General features: G+C 50.6%; 1 protein-coding gene across 1 annotated transcript; it reads left to right on the top strand.

Moving 5' to 3' along the window:
* Window positions 1–514: 514 nt before the first annotated feature.
* STK25 (serine/threonine kinase 25) lies at window positions 515–17,637 on the top strand. The gene is made up of 11 exons (XM_084292428.1): window positions 515–692; window positions 5,527–5,757; window positions 7,312–7,368; window positions 8,409–8,517; window positions 9,569–9,726; window positions 9,995–10,180; window positions 10,350–10,495; window positions 11,150–11,264; window positions 11,565–11,636; window positions 13,753–13,889; window positions 15,457–17,637. The coding sequence occupies exons 1-11, from the start codon at window positions 663–665 to the stop codon at window positions 15,494–15,496; spliced, it is 1,281 nt and encodes a 426-aa protein (XP_084148554.1). The 5' UTR covers window positions 515–662; the 3' UTR covers window positions 15,497–17,637.
* The last annotated feature ends 1,454 nt before the right edge of the window (window positions 17,638–19,091 follow it).

Genomic DNA, 19,091 nt, shown 5'->3' with positions numbered 1-19,091 from the left:
TACTGGGAGAAATCTCCTTATACTGGGAGAAGTTCCCTCATACTGGGAGAAATGCCCTCATACTGGGAGAAATCTCCGTGTACTGGGAGAGGTTCCCTCATACTGGGATAAGTTCCCTCATACTGGGATAAGTTCCCTCATACTGGGAGAAATCCCCTCGTACTGGGAGCCCCGCGCGGGGGCTGCTGGGCCGTGTAGTCCCCACCTCCCCCCACACCCACCCCTCCCACCCCCTGCGGACTCCCCGCCCCAGCATCCCTCGCGCCTCCCCTCCCTTCCCCCCTCCCCTCCCGCTGCCCGCCGGGCTCTGTAGTCCCCAGCACTTCCCCTCCGAGCGCGCCGCGCGGCGCGGCGAACTACAACCCCCATCACCCCCCGCGGCTCCACCTCCCCCTCCCCGCGTCGCCTCAGCGCCGTGTTGTTGCGCTCCCGCCCCCGCCGCGGCCGAGCTCGGTGTCCCGGGGCGGCCCGGAGCTGTGGGGGGGGGGGGCGGCGGCGGCGGCGGCGGCAGGGCCCGGGATGGCTCCGCGCCGGCACCTCCAGCACCGGCAGCAGCACCACCGGCAGCCCTAGGGGCGGCGGGGGGCCCGGGCGGGGGAGGGTCGGTGCCCGCGGGGCCTGTGAGGGGAGCGGCGCCGTGAGGGGAGCGGCGCCCCGCCGCCATGGCGCACCTCAGGGAGTTCGCCAGCCAGGTGAGGGGGCCCCGCGGGCTCTCAGGCCTCCGGGGGGTGCCCGGGCTCGGCCCAGGGGGGCTGGGGGAGCTGGGGGAGGCCTCTTCTGGTTTAAAGCTGCAATGCCTTCGGGCTCGAGTGCTGTCTTTCGCATAAACTGCGTCCCCGAAGCGCTTATGGGATTAAATGCAAATGTAGCGCCTGGGTGAGGCACGGTGTGGGGGGGGTGAAGGGACACGGGGAGGTACCCTCTGGCTGGGGGCTGAGCTCTGTAGCTGCTCAGTGGGTTGCTCCAAAGGTTTTTGTGCCCGGTGCTCAGTAACAAGGCTTATCAGAGTTGCGGGGGTCTGATCTCTGAGTTGTGCACGTCAGGCACTCCCAGGTTTTGTCATATCGTGGCTCTCTGTCTGGTCCTGGGGTAGGACAGCAGTCTGTTGCCCATCCCTTGGGTCTCTTCAGGAATCCTTGGTGGGATCTCACCAAGGATTTAACCGAGGCTCGCTGGCAGAGCGGTAGGAATTGGCCTGAAGGTTCCTTAACCACCTTGTAAGGGGCAGTGGGGAGGTCCTGTGAAAATCGCGAGGCTGTAGGGCTTGGATCGGGATGGCAGGGGCTCGAGGCGTGTTGGATTCCCTGTTCTGTTGCCCACGTGCTGAGTTACCTTAGGCACGTTCTGAAGCTGCTTTACCTCTGTGCCTCTGCTCTCCTGCCTGGGCTTATCAGGTGCTCTTTCTTTTCGCGGTTGCCCTTTGCTGTGTACACACAGCGCAGCGGGCCTCTGGGCTTTGTTGGGAGCTCTTGTCTGCTGGGTGGTGTATTTGTATTACGGTGTTTAAAGCTTTGAGGCCAGCTGTGCTTCCAGTTTTGTTGTTCCTTTATGTGACCTTGAAAAAGCCTCTCAAGTTCTCTGGCCAGTGCTTTCCAACCCTGAGGCAAAAGAATGCTATCTGTGAAGCAAGCTGGCAGTCCCAGACAAAAGAGTATATTTGTGTTTCAAAGTGTTGGACAGGAATTCCCCTCTTGTGTATACTCCAGAAGCTCAGAACTGTCTCAGGTTCAGCAGTGTGCACCCATTTCGTACAGGGAAGCTTAAAATGTTTCCAGATCTAAACTTGACTTCCCCAAAGAGGTGGCAGTGCCTGCTGCAGATGTCTCTGGTACGTGGCATGCAACGAGTAGAAATGTTGGGTGGGAAGCCTGGAAGGAGAGGAGGCAACGAAGGAAAGGAGGTCAGAAGCTGAGATTTGTTAAAACCACCTTCACCCTTCGTCTGTGTGTGGCAAAGGACGACGGTGTTTGCTTGTTTGGCTGATTGGAAGGTATTTCTGTCAGAAGTAACATTAAATGCTGCCGTAGCTCCATGTAAAGCTCTGGAGGCTGCGAAACTCCCAGTGGGCTCCCGTTCTTAAAGTAAAGCAGCTCAGAGAGGGACTTGACAGCAGCTTCCCTCTTACAGACTTCTCCCTTGTAGAACAGGGATTCTGGGCCTGAGCTGCCCCAGGCTGAGGAGCTCTGGCTTCCAGCAGGGTGCAGGGCTGGCTGGCTCGTGATGCTGAACGCAGCTCTTCCAGGAGTCTCAGCTGGACGCAGCCTGGAGAGGAGACCCCGTGGGGGTTCCAACAGCATTTGTTTCTATTCCCAATGCATCTTTCCAGGTTGTAGCTGTGAAATGAGGGCAGATGTCTGTCCTTCTCCAGTCTCCTCTCGGAGCTCAGGGATATCCTGCCCGTCTCTGCAGCTGGAGGTGGCAGAGCTGCCAAACCCTGCGTTACCTGCAGGTTGTCCTCATCCCTCTCTTTGTTCTTTCCTCTTCCTGCGTGTACGACCAAGATACTGCTCTGGGTGTTCTCAAAACTCCTCCATGCCTGTCTCCAAGCCATCTGTAGTGTCTGACTGCTCTCAATGGGGAGAAACAGCGTGAGACCTTTTGCTCTGGATCTGCTGTGTTACTGGCATTCAGGCAGGCAAAAGGGTGCGATGAGGCACCGGTTCCTCAAGCGCTGCGTGCGTCGCAGCAGGACGAGGAGCCGCAGTCAGTCAGCAAAGCTGACAGATGCTGAGGAGCTTCTTCGGGTCACCTGTGACTGCTTATTGCAGATGTGAAGTGTTTCATCTGCCTCCTGTTACTTTCTACTAATGATCATTTTTTTCAGGTGTCTTTGCAGCTGTTCAGCTCCAAAATTCAGATTTGCAGACAGGACAAAAACGTGGCAGCTCAAACAGGAGCTGCAATGGACGAGAGCTTCTGAGCAGGTGTCCTGCAGACTGGTGTCATTTCATCTGGCTCAGTTTGTGGTGGGAAGGCAGGATTGCCTCTGCCTCCTGCTACCTGGCCGTGCCTTCCATGGCATCTGTGATGGTAGTTCAAAAGGTATTCTGCTGGGCAGACAGCAGTCTGCTGGAGTTGAGGCCTATTTTTCTATGTCTCACCCCACCGCCTCCTTATTTTCTTTCTCCCTGTTTAGAGAAAGTGAAAAAATTCATTAATGGACTCTGGTCTGCAGCAGGAGTCCAGGATACTGTAGCAGTGGCTGGAGTGGCTCTTTCCATCAGGTCACGCTCTTGCCGTGTCACCTAAGGTCTTTGAAGTGTTTCCAGGTCAGTTTTGAAGCACCAGGCACTGACAGGGTAAACGCAGTACCTACAATTGACCCCGTTCCCCCCTCGTGTGATGGGCTGTGTCCCTTCTGCCCATCAGTCCCTTGGGCAGAGCTTTCTTGTGCTCGTCAGGTAGGGCTGTCTCCTTCACCGCCTCTGCCTGAACCTCCTTGTTCCTCGGAGGACGTGAGAAACCTGTATCTGGTTAGGGAAGCTTGCTCAGGAGGTTGCCCATGATTACAGAGCCTGCAGCACAAGGTGCTGGTTGCCCCAGGAGCCGGCTGCAGCAGCCAGTGCTCTTCTGTTTGATTTCCTGTTCCTGAAGAGTTTCAGTCCTCATGCTTTGATGTGCTGTGCCAGGCTGAGAAGGGGAGCAGTGGCTTACACCTCATCGTTTCATTTTTTTCATAGAAAAATGATCTAGGGAGGAGGGGAGGAAGGTTTCCTTGCAGGATTCCTGGGGCTCCTGTGGAGCCGGGTGCTGCTAGGAGACAATCCTCGTTCTCTCCCTGATGTGTGGAGGGGCTGATGCGGTGAGTGGCATTTCTGCGGCGCTGTGGGAGGCTGCGAGGTAACGTCTGGGCCGCCCTGCTGCCCCTTCCCGTGAAGTCAGTGGAGAGCTGGAAACTGCTGCTGGCTCTTTGGGAGCCTGGGTTAGCCAGACTGTTCTCTCCTGCGCTGCAGCCATCGTTCTTGTGTGGTCTTCTGGCATTTCTCAAGCTCAGACCCTTTCCCCATCCCCTTTGCAGTCCCTGTTACTCATCCCCAGCTCCTTCCATCCCTGCACATCCCCCCTGGTCTGTTTGCAGCACGTTTGTTCAGCATGCAGAGGGATCTTTGGTTATCCTGTTAGCCTCCTGGGTCTTGGACTGGAGCGCCTGTGATCAGTGGCGATCCCGCTGAGCGAGCTGCCTGTGGAGCTGACCCCGCAGAGCTGGGTTAGGGAGGGAAACCACCTGCCAGGACCGCCTGGCTTAATCATTAAGCAGCACCTAGGGCTGCTCGGCGGTGCCCTGCTGCTGGAGGCTGCTGGTGGGTGCAGGAATGCAGCTGTATGCAGATAAAATCTCAGAGATAAAATCTCTGCTCGGCCCAAGGTCCTCGCAAGGGAGCGGTCCCTCTGGGGGTGACATGCGCGAGGTGAGATGGAGAAGTGCCGGGTGTGGAGAACTTGCTCCAGCAGCTTGCCTGCTTCCTGCAAGTCAGGCCAGATTTTCCATGGCTTTTGCTTTAAAAAAGACTTTTTTTTTTTTTAAACCTACTCACAAAGCAGAGCAGGACCTCTTGGTCTGCAGCTGGACAGAACGAAATCGAATCAGAAAATCATTCTTCCCCCTCTTGTCCATGTTCCTCCTGTGAAGGAGTTAAACTTTGAAGCCCAGCTGCTTTTTCAGAGGCAGCACTTGTCTGAGGAGGCCGTTGGTAGCCTCCCAGTGGACGTGCTTATCTCGCGAGGGAAATGCTCCTTGCTCTCGCATCCGGGGGTGCCAGTGAGAGCAGAGGCAGTTCAGAAAAGCAGGGCTGCAGGTGGGGTGTCTGTGCAGCTCCCCCATCTCCTCTGGGGTGGCCACATGCCTGGGCTCCGTGCTGCTGGCCTTCCCAAGACGTCAGGCTCCGTCTGAGGAGAGGCTGGGTGCTGCCTGACAGCAGAGCAGGCAGCTGATGGGATTTGATGTTTGTGTTCCCAGCACGCGTTACCCTCCACGTGAGTAGGGTAGAAGTCTTCCAAATCGTTCAAATGTGTGAATGCAGGAAGGCAAACTGGAGAAACGTCCTCCTGAGCCCCCGCTGGCCTCTTCTTGGTGTCCATTTTCCCACCTCAGCCTTTCCACGGAGGCTGGCTCCGGCACACCTTGCCTGCCTTTTAGTCAAACACGGATGAGTGCTTGCTCGTGGAGCTGCTTTGGCACCAGTTTGGTGCCTGTGACTGAGCTGCAGACCAAACCAGTCCTGCCCCAGAAGGGCTGGTGCTGTCTGTAGGGGTGCTTGCTGACCTTCTCCTTCCTGGCCTCTCTCCTCTTCCTCCCCTGACAGTCTGCAGGGGCAGAAAGCTCAGGTAAAAGCCTGCTTTGGTTCTCATCTCGGATATGGCCAGCGATAAATTCCAGCACATGGAGACCATTTAGGGCACGGGGGTGAATTAAGGCAGGTGAATTGCATGGTGTGGGCAGGGAGATGCGATGACAAGGGGCCTGGGGGGTATTCACGGTGCTCTCCCCTTCTCTCTGACTTCTCCCTTCCCTCCCTCCTGCTCTAGCACTCCAGGGTGGATCCCGAGGAGCTGTTCACCAAGCTGGAGCGCATCGGCAAAGGGTCGTTTGGTGAAGTGTACAAAGGGATCGACAACCGCACCAAGGAGGTGGTTGCCATCAAGATCATCGATCTGGAGGAGGCGGAGGATGAAATTGAGGACATTCAGCAGGAGATCACGGTGCTCAGCCAGTGTGACAGTCCCTACATCACCCGGTACTACGGCTCCTACCTGAAGGTAGGACAAAGCCGTGGTGATTCTTTTGCCAGCAGTTTGGGAGCGGGTGCTGCAGCTGGTGGTGGGCAGGTGCCCGGCCCGTGAGCGTCAGCGTGGCTCTGCCCGCTGCTTTTGTGTGGTTTTTATTAAAACCTAACCTTTATTAAAACCTGATGCCAGGCTTTAAGGCACTTTCAGGGCACGTGGAAACGAGGTTCCTCACATGGTCCCAAGAGCACTGCAGGGAAGAGCAGACTTTGTGCTGCACAGCTGGGTCCATCCCTGGTCTGACCGTTCTGGAAAGGAAATTTGTGGAGTGCTTTTTGGAAATACCATGGTTTTAAGGTTGTACTGCTGAGGGCTTTATATTTCTAGAAGGATCCAGGCTGTCTCTGGAAAGAAGAAGAGCTTGAAACTGTGCATCACGATCTTGTGATTGTGTGATACTTCTTCCCAACCCCCTGCCCTCCCAGACAACACAGCGCCAGTTACTTTTGGGTACATAGCGCGTGGAAATCCTTGCCAGGAAGTGGAGTGTGCTCTTCTCAGGGGAATGCCTGTTTCTCTGCTCTAAGTGGGAGCTTAGAGCACTCCCTCCAGCAGCACACAGCTTCCTCACTATGAAATGCTGCTGCCCAAAACCCAAACTGCCCTCTGGGCAGCGCTGCCCATGTTTCCACTGCCCCAAAAAGGCTGCCAGAGCACTGGATATTGTGGATGGCTCAAAACCACTAAGCCAGCTGGACTTACACTGCAGACTAGCCTGCTGGCAGGTACAGGGCAGCACTTACAAATTAACCCATCGAGGACTGCAGCTCTCTTGCAGCAGTCCTGGCCTTGCAGGGAGTGGTGTATTGAGGGGCTGCAGAAGTGATGAAATGGGCAGGATCTGAGTCCTTGAAGGAGCGGTGAAGCAATAAGATATTGCTCCCATTGAAAACAGGGTCGGGAGTCCCTAATGGAAGCTTGTAGTGATCATCAAAGTGGCCTCCGCGTGCCAGCTGCTGGAGGTGTGTGTGACACTGAGTCTGTAGCAAAGCAGCTCTTCACCTCTTTGTCCCTTGATAATTCCTGACGTATTTCTCAAGGGTGATAATGCGTTTTCTCAGCCTTCTGCCAAAAACACCAAGAAAGCTGAGATTCCATGGGCCTGCTGCTTATCTCCTACCAGGATCTGGTGAACCTCAATCTGGAAATTTCTCCTCTGGGGAGGAAAAGAGCATCTTGCTGACTGTACCCTTGCAATCCCTTTAATGAGATCAAAGGCTGCAAGGCTCTTGTCATTGGCACGATGTGCTTGATCTTTAGGGTGCTGTTGAATGGCTCCAGCCTGACAATATGCATATTGCTATGGGCTGTGTAGTCTGGTGTCTGTGGTGGCACAAAACTTCTTCAGATAGAGCTAAGGACCAAGAGAAGGAAATGTCAAGGGCGGGAGCAGCTCCACTGCTGTCTCTGAGAGCTGTGGTGTGCAGCGTCTCTTGGACTATGTATGGGGGCTGTTCGTGTGTCTCGCTGCCTCGGGTGTTGTGCTTGCCTGCTTGCTCTTATTCCTGTCTTTGCTCTTGCTTGCAGGGCACTAAGCTGTGGATAATCATGGAGTACCTGGGAGGAGGTTCAGCCCTGGATTTGGTAAGTATCTGGTAAGCTGTGGATCCCCAAAAATGTTTGCTGGAGCCTTGGTTTGTGAAATGTCCTCAAGCCACGCGCTCACTCGCCACGGGACATCTTGTTGACGGCCCTGTGCCTGCAGGGTGGGCAGGGCAGGGCAGGGGAAATGCTTGTACTTGGACAGCTGAGCTCCATGCAGTTCTCCAGGGTGCTCTGCTGCTTTACAGTGGAAAAAGCCACTGAAATGAAATTTGACAGCAGCAAGCTGGTTTTGAGCAACACACACATAGAGCTCACCCAACCAAAGTTATGTGCCTGGAAGGAGCTTCGGGGATTGTTTAGTGCTTGCATGGCATCAAGGTCAGAAGGGATCTGGTCTGCGATCAGGATTTCCAGGTGTTAAACAATACAAATGTCTAACAAGCTGCCTTGGATTTTATGGCAATACAAATGCAGAGTAAACACATGAAAAAAGTTCTTCTGTGCTGTATTCTTTCACAGGATTTTGCTTTTCTCCTTGGGACTAGAAAGCCTGTTTTTCCAGAGCAGTAACTATGGTCATATAGTGAAAACTGCTGAGTCTGCACTGATTTGGAGGAAGGGTGCAGTTAGGGGGACCTGTAATCAACAGGAGGAGAACTCATTAAAAGGAGGAAAGCTTTGGTACAGTACCCTATTCCCCCACAGCCAGAGGGGAAAAGTTCTCCCTGGTCTGTTGCAATGGCTGAAATTCAGCCCTTGCATGCTAGCGAAGAGGTGTGATCTGGAGAAACTGAAGCTGTTCTGTTCATCAGTGTATTTCCAAGTCAGAGCAAGACACAAGTGTCCTGCTGTTGTCTGGGAAGCCTTTAACAGACTGGCAGAAAGTCCTCCAAGGATTTTCCATTTAGTGTGGCAGCGCGATGTCCAATGTTCTGCTTGCAGTGTGTGCACCAGGCTGTGCAGTAGGTGCTTCCCGCTGAATATGACCTGCTTGGCAAAAGGTTTCCAGGTAACAAATGGAGAGGCTTGTGATTCCAAGGCATCGCTCACCCCGAAATCATCTTCCTGCCCTTTTTCAGCTAAAACCAGGGCCCTTGGAGGAGACTTACATAGCTACTATCCTGAGGGAAATTCTAAAGGGCTTGGATTATCTACACTCTGAGAGGAAGATCCACAGGGACATCAAAGGTAAGAGGAATTTCCTTTACAAGAAGGAGAGCTGTGATCTCCACTAAGACAGATCCCAAAGTGTTACACAGAACTAATCAGAGAGGTTTCAAAGACTGTCTCCTAGTACTGCTTTCCCTGTTGGGTTGCTTGTTTCTGAACCTGGTGTTTGTCACTTCATTGCAACTCATGTTTTTTGTCTTTAAGGTGTAGAGTAGCAGTAAGGGTCTGTAGCTCTTTGGCATTTGCAGTTTGGGCAGGCAGGGGGGCTTTAGCAAAGGTACCAGTGAATGGTGTGCTCAAATATCAGCTGGCTGCCAGTTACGTCTTTATTGCTGGACCCCATCACATGTGTTAGCTGGTCATCATGTAATGAACTGCCAGGGTCCAAAGCCCTAGAAAATCAGGGTAGCCTGCATTGTCTTACCCTGCTACTGATTTTCCTAGGCACTGGCTCTGTGCAGCGCACCCGAGGAGCAGTCTTGCGCTGAGCACAGGGCACCAAAGGAAAGCAGGAGGGCAGGACAGTGCTGTGTAGGTGGTGGCCAGAGCTGGATGCTAAGTGCTCCGACCCTCTGCAGGAGGGCTTGTGAACAAACAGCAGAGAAACCTCGTGCCATCTCAGCCAGGAGATGTGTAGGGAACCTGAGCAGTGTGGCTCTCTTCTACCGAGTGGGAAGCAGTACAAAGCCAGGACAAGTGAGCTGCTTTGAAGGATCTGCAGCTTAACTTGTGCTGAATGTTGCTCTGAAAAAAAACATCAAGACCGTTTGAGATATCTCAGGCCAAATTGCCTCCTGTTGGCAGGAATCGCATCTAGTTATTGTGTGGCCCTTTGTATCTACTCCTTGCTACTGCCCCAGAAATATTCCCCAACCATATCTACAAATTTGTTCCGTGTTACCCAGCAAAAGGTCAGAACATGGGAATGAATCTGATACTGGAAATCCAAACTGAGGGTTTCCATGGGGCAAATGGGGATGTTATGGGAGGGCCCTTCTCAGTGCTCAGTTCTGTGTGGGTTGCGGATCATTCAGAAACCATTGGGCTTACTGCTTGTTTGTGTGAACAGCTGCCAACGTGCTGCTTTCGGAACAAGGAGATGTGAAACTGGCTGACTTCGGGGTGGCCGGACAGCTGACAGATACACAGATCAAGAGGAACACCTTTGTTGGGACTCCGTTCTGGATGGCACCAGAGGTCATCAAACAGTCTGCTTATGACTTCAAGGTGAGCTGGGAGCAAGAGAACAGTTGCTGCTTGGTACTGCTCTGTGTAGTGCTAGGGTTAATGCAGGGACTGGAAGTGCTGCTTGTAGCAAGAACAGTGCTTTCCTGCTATGGTTCGGGATCTGTTGCAGAAATTTGTCTGTTAAACGTGAAGCATCCTGTCTGATTTCATGTTATGAGCCCTTCAGCTGTGTCAAAGCTGCATGCTTCCATGTTGTAGAATTGCTCCTTGCCCTCTTTTGCAGTCACTGTTCTTGCTCCTCTCTCAGGCAGACATCTGGTCCCTTGGAATTACAGCCATTGAACTAGCAAAGGGAGAGCCTCCGAATTCTGACCTGCATCCTATGAGGGTTCTCTTCCTGATCCCCAAAAATAACCCTCCAACACTCGAGGGTCACCACAGCAAGCCCTTCAAGGAGTTTGTGGAAGCCTGCCTCAATAAGGATCCTAGATTTGTGAGTATTGCTGTCCACCTCAGAACCCGGGTAGAGTATTTTAGAGGCAACGCATCCTCTCTGCTGGAGAAAAAGAAGTGCTGAGCTTGCAGAGTGGACAGGGAAGCCTGGCGAGTAGTGTAGTGTACAGACACTGTTAGATGCAGATTGTTTTTCTTATTTGCTCCAGAGGCCAACAGCTAAAGAGTTGCTAAAGCACAAATTCATCACACGCTACACGAAGAAAACCTCATTCCTAATGGAGCTGATCGATCGGTTCAAGCGCTGGAAGTCAGAGGGCCACGGAGAAGATTCGAGTTCTGGTGATTCTGACATGTACGTGTGAATTCCCTGCAGGGGGTTGTCCCTGCTAGACCGTGCGTGCTGGGGCAGCCTGCTGCAAGCAGCTTGGGTCCTTTTCCCAAGCTGGGGTGGGGATCATCTGTAGCTCGGGGAGGCCTGAGAGCTGCTGCTTATGGGAGGAGGTGGCTGCTGCCTGCAGGAACAGGCTTTTTTCTCTTCTTCAGTGGGACCCGGTTGTCTGTACTCCTCTTAGTCTTACACTCCCTTTGAGTATAAGAAACCAAAAGTATTAAGAAGAAACAGCTGTGTGTAACTAGTAAAACAAGGCTCTTGTTGCCTGTATGTTATGCACCTTCAGTTAAAAAAAAAAAAAGCCTTTCAAAGAGTAACAGGCTTTATAACTGTGGCAACAGGTGGGGTATGTGGTTTTGTGTATTCATGTAGGTGAATTCATGAGGTGGTTGTAGTGATTTGGAAACACATTGGCACAGGTCTGTGATGCTGTATGTGGGCTGTAGAGACTGACGTGGTTTCTCTTTAGGATTTTCTCTGGGGTAGGGAAATGCTTGAAGCCCTGTGGTGATACAATGATCAGGTGAGGGAGAGCTTGTGCCTGTGGGAATGCATGGGTAAAACAGCGCGTATGGAGCTGAGGCTTTGTCTTGACCTTCCCCTTTGTGTTTGCAGTGATGGAGACACGGAGGATGGAGACCAGGGTCCAATCTGGACATTCCCACCAACTATTCGTCCCAACTCCTTGAGCAAGCTGCACAAAGGAATGGCTCTGCATGGTTCCCAGAAGGTCTGTTTGCCGTCTGTTCCTTCAGAAGTTCTGAAGTTCCTTCAGAACTAAAACAAGCTCTGAGGGTCTTGGGGAAACTGCCAGTGACTCACGTTCTAAAACTTACTGTTGTCTGCTATCAAGGGCTAGTGCTCCAGAGCTGCATCATCCACATCCTTGGGGTAATGCAGGCTGTAGTTTTCCTGAGACCTGATAAAGGGGCTGCTGTTGAGGTGCTAAGAAATTATCAAAGGCTTAGTGGTTTGCATGCCCTGGAAACTGTTGCCTTTGCTTGAAAATTCTTTTCATGTTGCTTTCTAGCCTACCGAGCCCATCAAGAGGCAGCCACGGTCACAGTGTCTCTCCACGCTTGTTCACCCAGTCTTTGGGGAGGTGAGTACGAGACTTTGCTGTCTGTGGTGGCTGGAGATGAAGAGATACCTGCCGTGGATATGTGAACATTAAGGGTTTGGAGAAGGGAAGTGGGGTGAGGTAGCCCATTCCTTAACCCCAGTATCATACAGTCACAACTATTGCTAGCATGCCAAGACCAAGGTGGTACCTGCTGTATGGTGTCTGGAAGGTGGACAAAGAAAAGGGGTTTGGAAAGTCCACCCTGTTCCCATTCCTTGCTTTGTGGATGCGGAGTTGAACTAAAAGCTACAATTATTGACGGGATAGTTTCAGTAATTGTCTTTCCAAGTGTTTTAAGGGAGCAAAAGCAGAAAATGATTATCGGGGTGGCTACAGTCTGCAGCTGCTGCTCCCAGCAGGACAGTAGGACATGAGGGTCTGCTTAGAAAGAAAGAACTTATACAGACACCGTGTGTCAGGGCCCTCTGTGTCTTTTTTTGAGGTGCTGGTGACAGAAACCCTTTCTGTCATCATAATGACTTGCTCTTTTCTGTATACTGATGCTGCTCTGGGGTGGCCCAGCACATGGCTGAGCTTTATTTCAAGGATGGTCTCTGGACTTGAACTTTCTTCTCAGGTCTAGTGCTGTGTGGAAAGAGGGTTTTGCAGGGCAAAAAAGCAGAGTCTGATCTGAAAAGCAGGCATTTGGTGCTCTTGAGACAGCACTGCTTAGGAAACTGAGAATGTTGCTCACTGGCCTCTTCTGTAGTCTGCTGGGCTTGACTTTCAGAGGCAGAAAGCCTAGGTGTCATAGGCCTAGACCTGTGTGGTAAAAAGGGGTACTTCTGGTTTCTGATGCAGGCAGTTTGATCATACAGCATAGTCACTGACTGCTTCTCAGTCCTTTCTGTTTAGGAGCCTTTTGGGGTGGGGAGCACTTGGAGCTCTGAGCTCTTCCAACCAGTGAGAGCGTCTTTGTGCTTCTCCTCACCAACCTTGCTGTGCCAGTTCCCTGTGGGAGGTGACTTCTGGGCCTTTCCTTCCTGCTGCTTTGACTCCCTTGCCCCGGGTTCTGGGGCTCAGCTGAGGCTGTGTCCCTGAGCAGCGCCCCGCTGGCGAGGCAGCAGCTCCTGGCTGCAGCCCTTTGTTTCTGCTGGGGGACTTGGGGCATGGGGCTGGCTCCAGCTGGGGGTTAGCATTCATCTCTTCTCCTGGGGCCAGAAAGCAGGACAAGGTGAGCTCTAACAACGAGAGGCTGATCCTCAAAGTGCAGGCAAAGAATTGTGACGCTTATGGAAAGCTCCTTATCGGCACTGCCTAATTGAACCAGGCAGTGGTTAGCTGGCAGACACTTCTCATTCAGCAGAAGGTTTTGATTGTTGTTCAGGCCACTGCATAATGGTGCACGCTGGGAAGGGGCATTAGTTGCTAAAGTGGAGAAGGTGGGGACGTGTAGAAAATAGGACTGTGGGTTTTCCAGTGACACACTCCTTCAGGCTCAACATCAGTATTTCTGTAATGATGGAGGTTTAGCTATTTCAAACTGTAATGATGAAGATTTAGCGACTTCAGCTTAACAACAGGAATCATGTGCATGCAGACTTGCTGCTGCTGAGGCCCCCTGAGAGCATGCTAAAAATGATAAATGCAAACAGGCTTTTCACTTAGGTCATACACTGCACACAGAGGTCTTGGTGTGTGGGCTTTGTTCCCTTGGGACAGCTCTCTCGGTGAGGAGTAATTCTGGCCGTAGGGTATTTTCTGCCTTTCCTTTCTGGAAGCCTTTACATGAGTCTGGGTGCTAAGCTGTCCTTAGCAGCAAAGGTGACTGTACTGGTTCAGATATGGCTGGAGTTCTTTGCTGTGTTGCTACTCATGTGGTTTTGGGGCTGTTGATCCATTGCTAATATTGCTTAGGTTGTTTGGCAGTACATCAGAGCCTGCTTTATACGGACTTCAATTGCTATTAGTACCTGGAGGAAAGCCTGAACTCCAGATATCAGCCTTCTATCTTCTAGATTGCAAAAAGACTTATTTTTTTTTCTCTGAGCAATGTGGGTGTACTCCTGCACCCTTGTGGAATCATCCTAAAGGGGAAAGGGACTTAATGTCTGCACTGCCTGACAAGCTAACACGCTGTTCCTGGCTTTTGCAGCTTAAAGATAAGCACAAGCAGACTGGAGGCAATGTGGGAGCTATGGAGGAGCTGGAGAATGCCTTTAGCTTGGCTGAGGAGTCCTGCCCAGGCATCTCTGACAAACTGATAGCACACATGGTGGAGCGGGTACAAAGGTGAGTGCCCTTGAGAGTGCAGGCTGAGTGGAGCTGGAGTGAACTGCACCACGGTCATACCCTGTAGCTAATACCCTGTAACTATGTTCAAGTTTGCTACTGAGCAGTCAGGGCACCTAAGATGTGAATACTGGTGACAGTTGACCCAATAGCCAGAGTCACTTTTTCTAAGTGTTTTCCATTTAATGGAAGCAGTTCTTCCTGCCTTGAGTCTTGTCTCACATTGAACAAGTTCCTGTGGTGTAGGTGAAAGTAGCAGAGCACAGCAAGATGCTGCTGCTCGCCTTCATCCTTCATGTGACATCATGGTGGTCCTGTTACCCATGTGGTGAGGACAGTGCAAAATGTCATCAGGATCACTTGTGGAATAGAGAAATCTGATTCACTGTAGGGCATGTGCTTTATTGCACTACTTGCAGTTGGTTGTTTTGCTTGCTCACTTTCACGTATCAGGAATCTTTATTCTTATTGAAGGGAATTAGTTATTAAGCCAGTGAAGGAGTATAGTCCAGTAGAATTAATTAAGCTCTGTGCTGCTCGATAGGTGCTGTGCCAAACTTGCCCCCACTACTGGCACCATGTTCAGTCACATCTCTAGTGCAGTGTCAGGTCCTGTTCCCAGCTTTATTAGGCTTTATTTAGCATTAATGTGGCTTTTCTCCCTCTCACAGTAGGCCATCAGAAAATTTCCCTCTTTCCTGACTAACCAAGGAACTTTACTTCTAGCTTACTAACCAGTGAGGGGCCAAACGTTAAGTATCTTGCTGTTTGTATGACCAAAGGAGCCACTCTGTGCTCTGGATGGTAATGGAAATCCAATCCAATCAGTGTATCCTTGAATTTGGGCTTTCTAAGCTTTTATTTCTGGTGGCTTTAAGCTGGCTTAGTTGCTGTCTTGTAGCTGAGGTGGCAATTAGGCTGTCAAGTGCAAAAAAAACACACACCATTAGATACTAAGGACTGGAAATGCTGACCATCCCTGAGGCTTTCTGTTACTAAGTCATTAAAGCTTTCAAGCAAATCTGCTGGGGGTTTGCTCATCCCTCAGAGCAGGAAAGAGAGCTCTCCTCTCTGTTGAGAGCAGAGGTCACAGAATGGACGTGTCCTGCTGATGCTTGCAAAGGTTTTGGCCCCTAGCTGAGCAGGAGATGCTGAGATGTGCCTTGGGTGACTGCAGATCAGCTGCTCCGTGTCTCTGACTCGTAGCAGCCTAGCAATGGCAGCGCAGGATGGGGCGGAGGCATTAGATTGGTGCTTGTTTGGAGGTTTGTAAAATCTCAGAGCCACTTGTTTGCTTCTTGCTGTAAAACAGCAATGCTCCAAATTTCTTGTTAGCCTCAACTTGAATCTTAAAGGCATGGGGGGGGGGGAAAGCACCTTCTTGGCTGTTTTGTTAAATTGTTGTGTTTTCCTTTCAAGACTTACAGCTTTATCTAGATAGAAAAAATTAGATTTGTCTCTCAGTCCCCAGAGAGGGCGGTCAGGGCAGTGTGCATGAGCAGCCTTCAGGTGAGGGCTTTCCCTGGGCAGCAGTGACCTGCTCCCCCTCTTCTGTTCTTCCTCGCAGGTTTTCACACAGTCGGAACCACCTGACCTCTGCCCGCTGACACAGACATTCCCTGCTGCTGTTTTAAGGGGGGGAAGGATTTTTTCCAGCTTCATAAGAACTACATCTCTAATCCAGACCACCATCTGCTGTTGGATGTAACATTGTGTTACGGACTCCAGGACATTTCAGAGCCTTCATATTACACGTGTTTCCATGATAACCCAGGGTGGGGTTCGCAATGCAAGTACAATTTAGACCTTTTGCAGAGCCCATGATGGGTGGTCTAATTGTTTTTACGATGTAATCAATGCAGTTTTTAATTGTTTCCCTATGGATGTATCCATGTTGGCTTGGTTTGATTCACAGCTTGTTACTGATAAATGGCGCCTGCTGGAAGAAGGGGAGATTGTCTTCCCTTCAGTTATGTTTCAAAGTGCGATGGGTTTAGCCTCCAGCCCTTCCTAAAGAAGTGTTTGTGAGCAGTTATGTGTGAATGCAGGTATGTTTGCAAGCTCTAGATGCACTACAGCCTCTGGGAAAGTTAGAACAGCTCTCCAGTTGTTCTGGAGGATTGTTTCGACTCCTTCGTACACTAGTAAAGAGAAGCTTTTAAACTACAGCAGCAGACAGGAAAAAAGGTGTAGGTTGCTGCTGCTCTTTCCTAGCTTGTTTCACAAGAGGATGGGTTTGACTGCTGCTGTTTTGTCTTTGGGACATCGTTTTGTATTAAGCCTTGGTTTGTCTAATTCAGGCAACAGCAGAACTCACCTTGGGTCTCTAGTGGCTGGGCAAAGCGGTTACATTTGGTTTGGGAGCTGCTGGAGTTCCCTTCCTTGGTGCTTTCTGCAGCTGAAGGGATCAGATACTTGGCTTTTGGCAGTCCTCACCTTTAAGCTCAGTGAACACCTACTGCATGTGCTCAAATGTTGCAGAAGGATTAAAAAGGGAGTGGAGGGGAACACGACAGCCAGAGATCAGTACTGCCAGGGCTTCAGCTCTTCGAGAGGCAGTACTACACCATGTAGCAGTGCTTGAGGCAAGACTCCAATTGGAGGGCTAGCAGCAATGGTGTCTGTATGCTGTGGTTGGGAGTTTGCAAAAAAACAAAACAAAAAAAAAACCTCTAGGCCTCTCTCCTCCTCTTGTCACTTTACTGCTCCTCCTTCAGCCGGGGAATTAATCCTGCTGAAGCCAGGGCTCTGCTCCAGTGTGGTGGTGTTTGCTAGCAGAGGGATGAAAGCATCTGTGGCCCTAGTGCCTGCTTAGAGGTATTCCGGTGGAGCCATCCCAAGTAGCTTTGCTTTCTGTATAGTACTAGTTTATAAAACAAGTTTTTAATTCAAATTGATACCATCTATACTTTCAAGGTCTAGAAGGAGACTTAGGAGAATAACTTCTGATAGCTGGTTGCTTAGCAATCTGCTCTCTAATTGTAAAGGTTTTCCCATAAAGTCAGCAGGACCTGAGACATGCAGATCTTTCTGTCTGAGTGTTTGTGTGTGAATGATGTGGCTCACCCCAAAGCCACTGAGAACAACAGCTGCAGCTGTTCAGCATTTTTTTTTTTTACAGACAGATAGGCCACATGGTTAGCAGTAAGGCTTGGTTTTTGGTACTTTGATTCAGACCTGCGGATTGTAAGTGCTGGGCTAAAAGTAGCTCAAAAGGAGCATACATTCCCTCATCCCTGAGTGCTGCATTCACTTTAGCTTATGCCTGTCCTTTGCTGTTCCTCTCTGATGGGTAAATACAGGCTTGGCAAACACTATGCTCTCGTCTGGCAGAGAGAAGGTGCTGCTGGTTCATCTTGCTGGACAGCTGCTGCAGAGTGGTGTTTCACTGTGAGGTGAGCAGGCTTGGAACCTGTATTTATGAAGAACAGAACAAACCCATTTCCTTCCCTCTGGAGGAGGAGGAGAAGTTGTTAATGTACAGAAACAAAATTTACTGAGGTGGAAGGCAGAGGCTGCAGCCTAGCAGAAAGGGCTCCTGCTGCTTTTAAAGTTGCTGTTCATGACAGTAGCAAATTGTGTCAGTAAGGTACCTTGTATTATTACTCACATGCACTGCAGTGTAATGAGTAATTTTTTTAAAGGAAACAATCCCCACAAACTTTGTCCAGTATTCAAAGCAACAATGGTTTTAGTTTTTAAAAACGTTGAAAGGGATCTGCCACTTTCAATAAAGTAATGAAACGAAGGAAGTTGGTGTAACTTTTTTTCTTACTAGGTTAAAAAGTATTCAAGCTGTGCTTTCTTTGTATTATCTGGTCTTCCCCTACAGCGTCCAGCCATGTGTACTACCAGCAGGGACTGGAGGATCAGTTGATGGTAGGTGTTCAGTCTCTGGATTAGCCATGCAAGTACCTATGAGTTATGTACTAACACCTTCAGGGTGTATCCTTCTGCTGTGTTCTTTGGTTCTTCTTTTATGATACAGAAACAGCTTTTGACATTTATGAGATAGAAAAACAAGTTGGGGTGAAGAGATTACTGGAGCATGCAAAAAATGCCTCCAAGCTGCTTGCTTAGGGCGAGGCTGGCTTGTTACCATTCATGCAGTGTCTGGTAACATAGGGTGCACCTCACAGCTTAATTTTTAAAGGGTTGTGCTAGAGAAATGGACTGCTGGTTTATGGACATAATTTAAAAAAAAGTCTATCCAATTTTCAGCAGGCAAGCTGTCAGTGCAGGTACAAATACGAGGCTATTTCACCCCAGGCAGAAAAGACTGCACTCCCCTTTTCTCACCCTGCTCTCAGAAACGTGCATTTTTCCACCTTTCCTCTCTTCTGGCAGTTAGCCATGTATAATGTCATGCTGTACATGCCAGAGCATGTGAACCCAACAATGCTGCCTTCTGGCAACCACAGCTTGCTTTTGGGGACCCCAGGGCCTCTCTGAGCATGCTGCTACACAGCTGCTTCGGTTCCAACCACAGCCTTGAGCTGCTCCCCCTCAGCTGGTGCCACTGAACCATGACAGAGGTGAGCACTTCTGAGCCTGGGGGTCAGTGCTGTCCTGCTGCTGCTGCTGGCTCACAGCTGCTGCTGGGGGAGCTCAGAACCACAGTCCTGGCAGCCTAGTGAGGAACTCAACCCTGGTACCAATATTTTGAAGCCTGGTGCTAGAAAAGGCTACAGTAAGTGACTGCCCCTAGCGGCTGCTGGCAGGGAACCTACCTGTTCCTGCAGAGGTTCCCTGCAGTAGCCCAGCAAATGGTGCTAATTGCACAGGGATGCTCTCATTAAAGAGGAAAATGCTCCTGCTGAAAGACTTCAGGTGTTACCTTGACAGAGGCACAGTCAGCACCATCCAGGAAAACCACTGAAAGTAAAAACTCATTAATCAAGAGTGAAACCTCTTCTGTCAGGGCTGAGAAAAGCAACACTTCTGTGGCCACGCTGTCCCCTCTCCCCGGAGCGTGGCCCTTGGCAGGAATAAGAGGCTGAGATAGGTTTATATCAAGATGCTATTTACTTTCAACAGTCATTCAGCTGGATTATAACATATCTAGTCAATCCACATGTGTACACCTATGACAGTTATTTTTTTTAAAAAAGACACTAATAAATTAAGTACATATAACTTACAGGGACAATGGTCATTGTGACAGTGGTAGTGAAGAGTGGATCTGCAGTCACCTGTCTTCCC

This window comes from Netta rufina (assembly GCF_964035555.1).
Source record: "Netta rufina genome assembly, chromosome: 9".
NCBI lineage: Eukaryota > Metazoa > Chordata > Aves > Anseriformes > Anatidae > Netta > Netta rufina.
The sequence above is the reverse complement of the archived record's forward strand: the minus strand, read 5'-3'. Positions and strand labels throughout refer to the sequence as shown.

Excerpts from the sequence above, each read along its gene's own strand:
- STK25 (XM_084292428.1), top strand. The coding sequence starts at position 663 with ATGGCGCACCTCAGGGAGTTCGCCAGCCAG. Across the intron at positions 10,181-10,349 it reads TCAATAAGGATCCTAGATTT|AGGCCAACAGCTAAAGAGTT; the intron begins GTGAGTATTGCT and ends TATTTGCTCCAG. Across the intron at positions 13,890-15,456 it reads ATGGTGGAGCGGGTACAAAG|GTTTTCACACAGTCGGAACC; the intron begins GTGAGTGCCCTT and ends TCTTCCTCGCAG.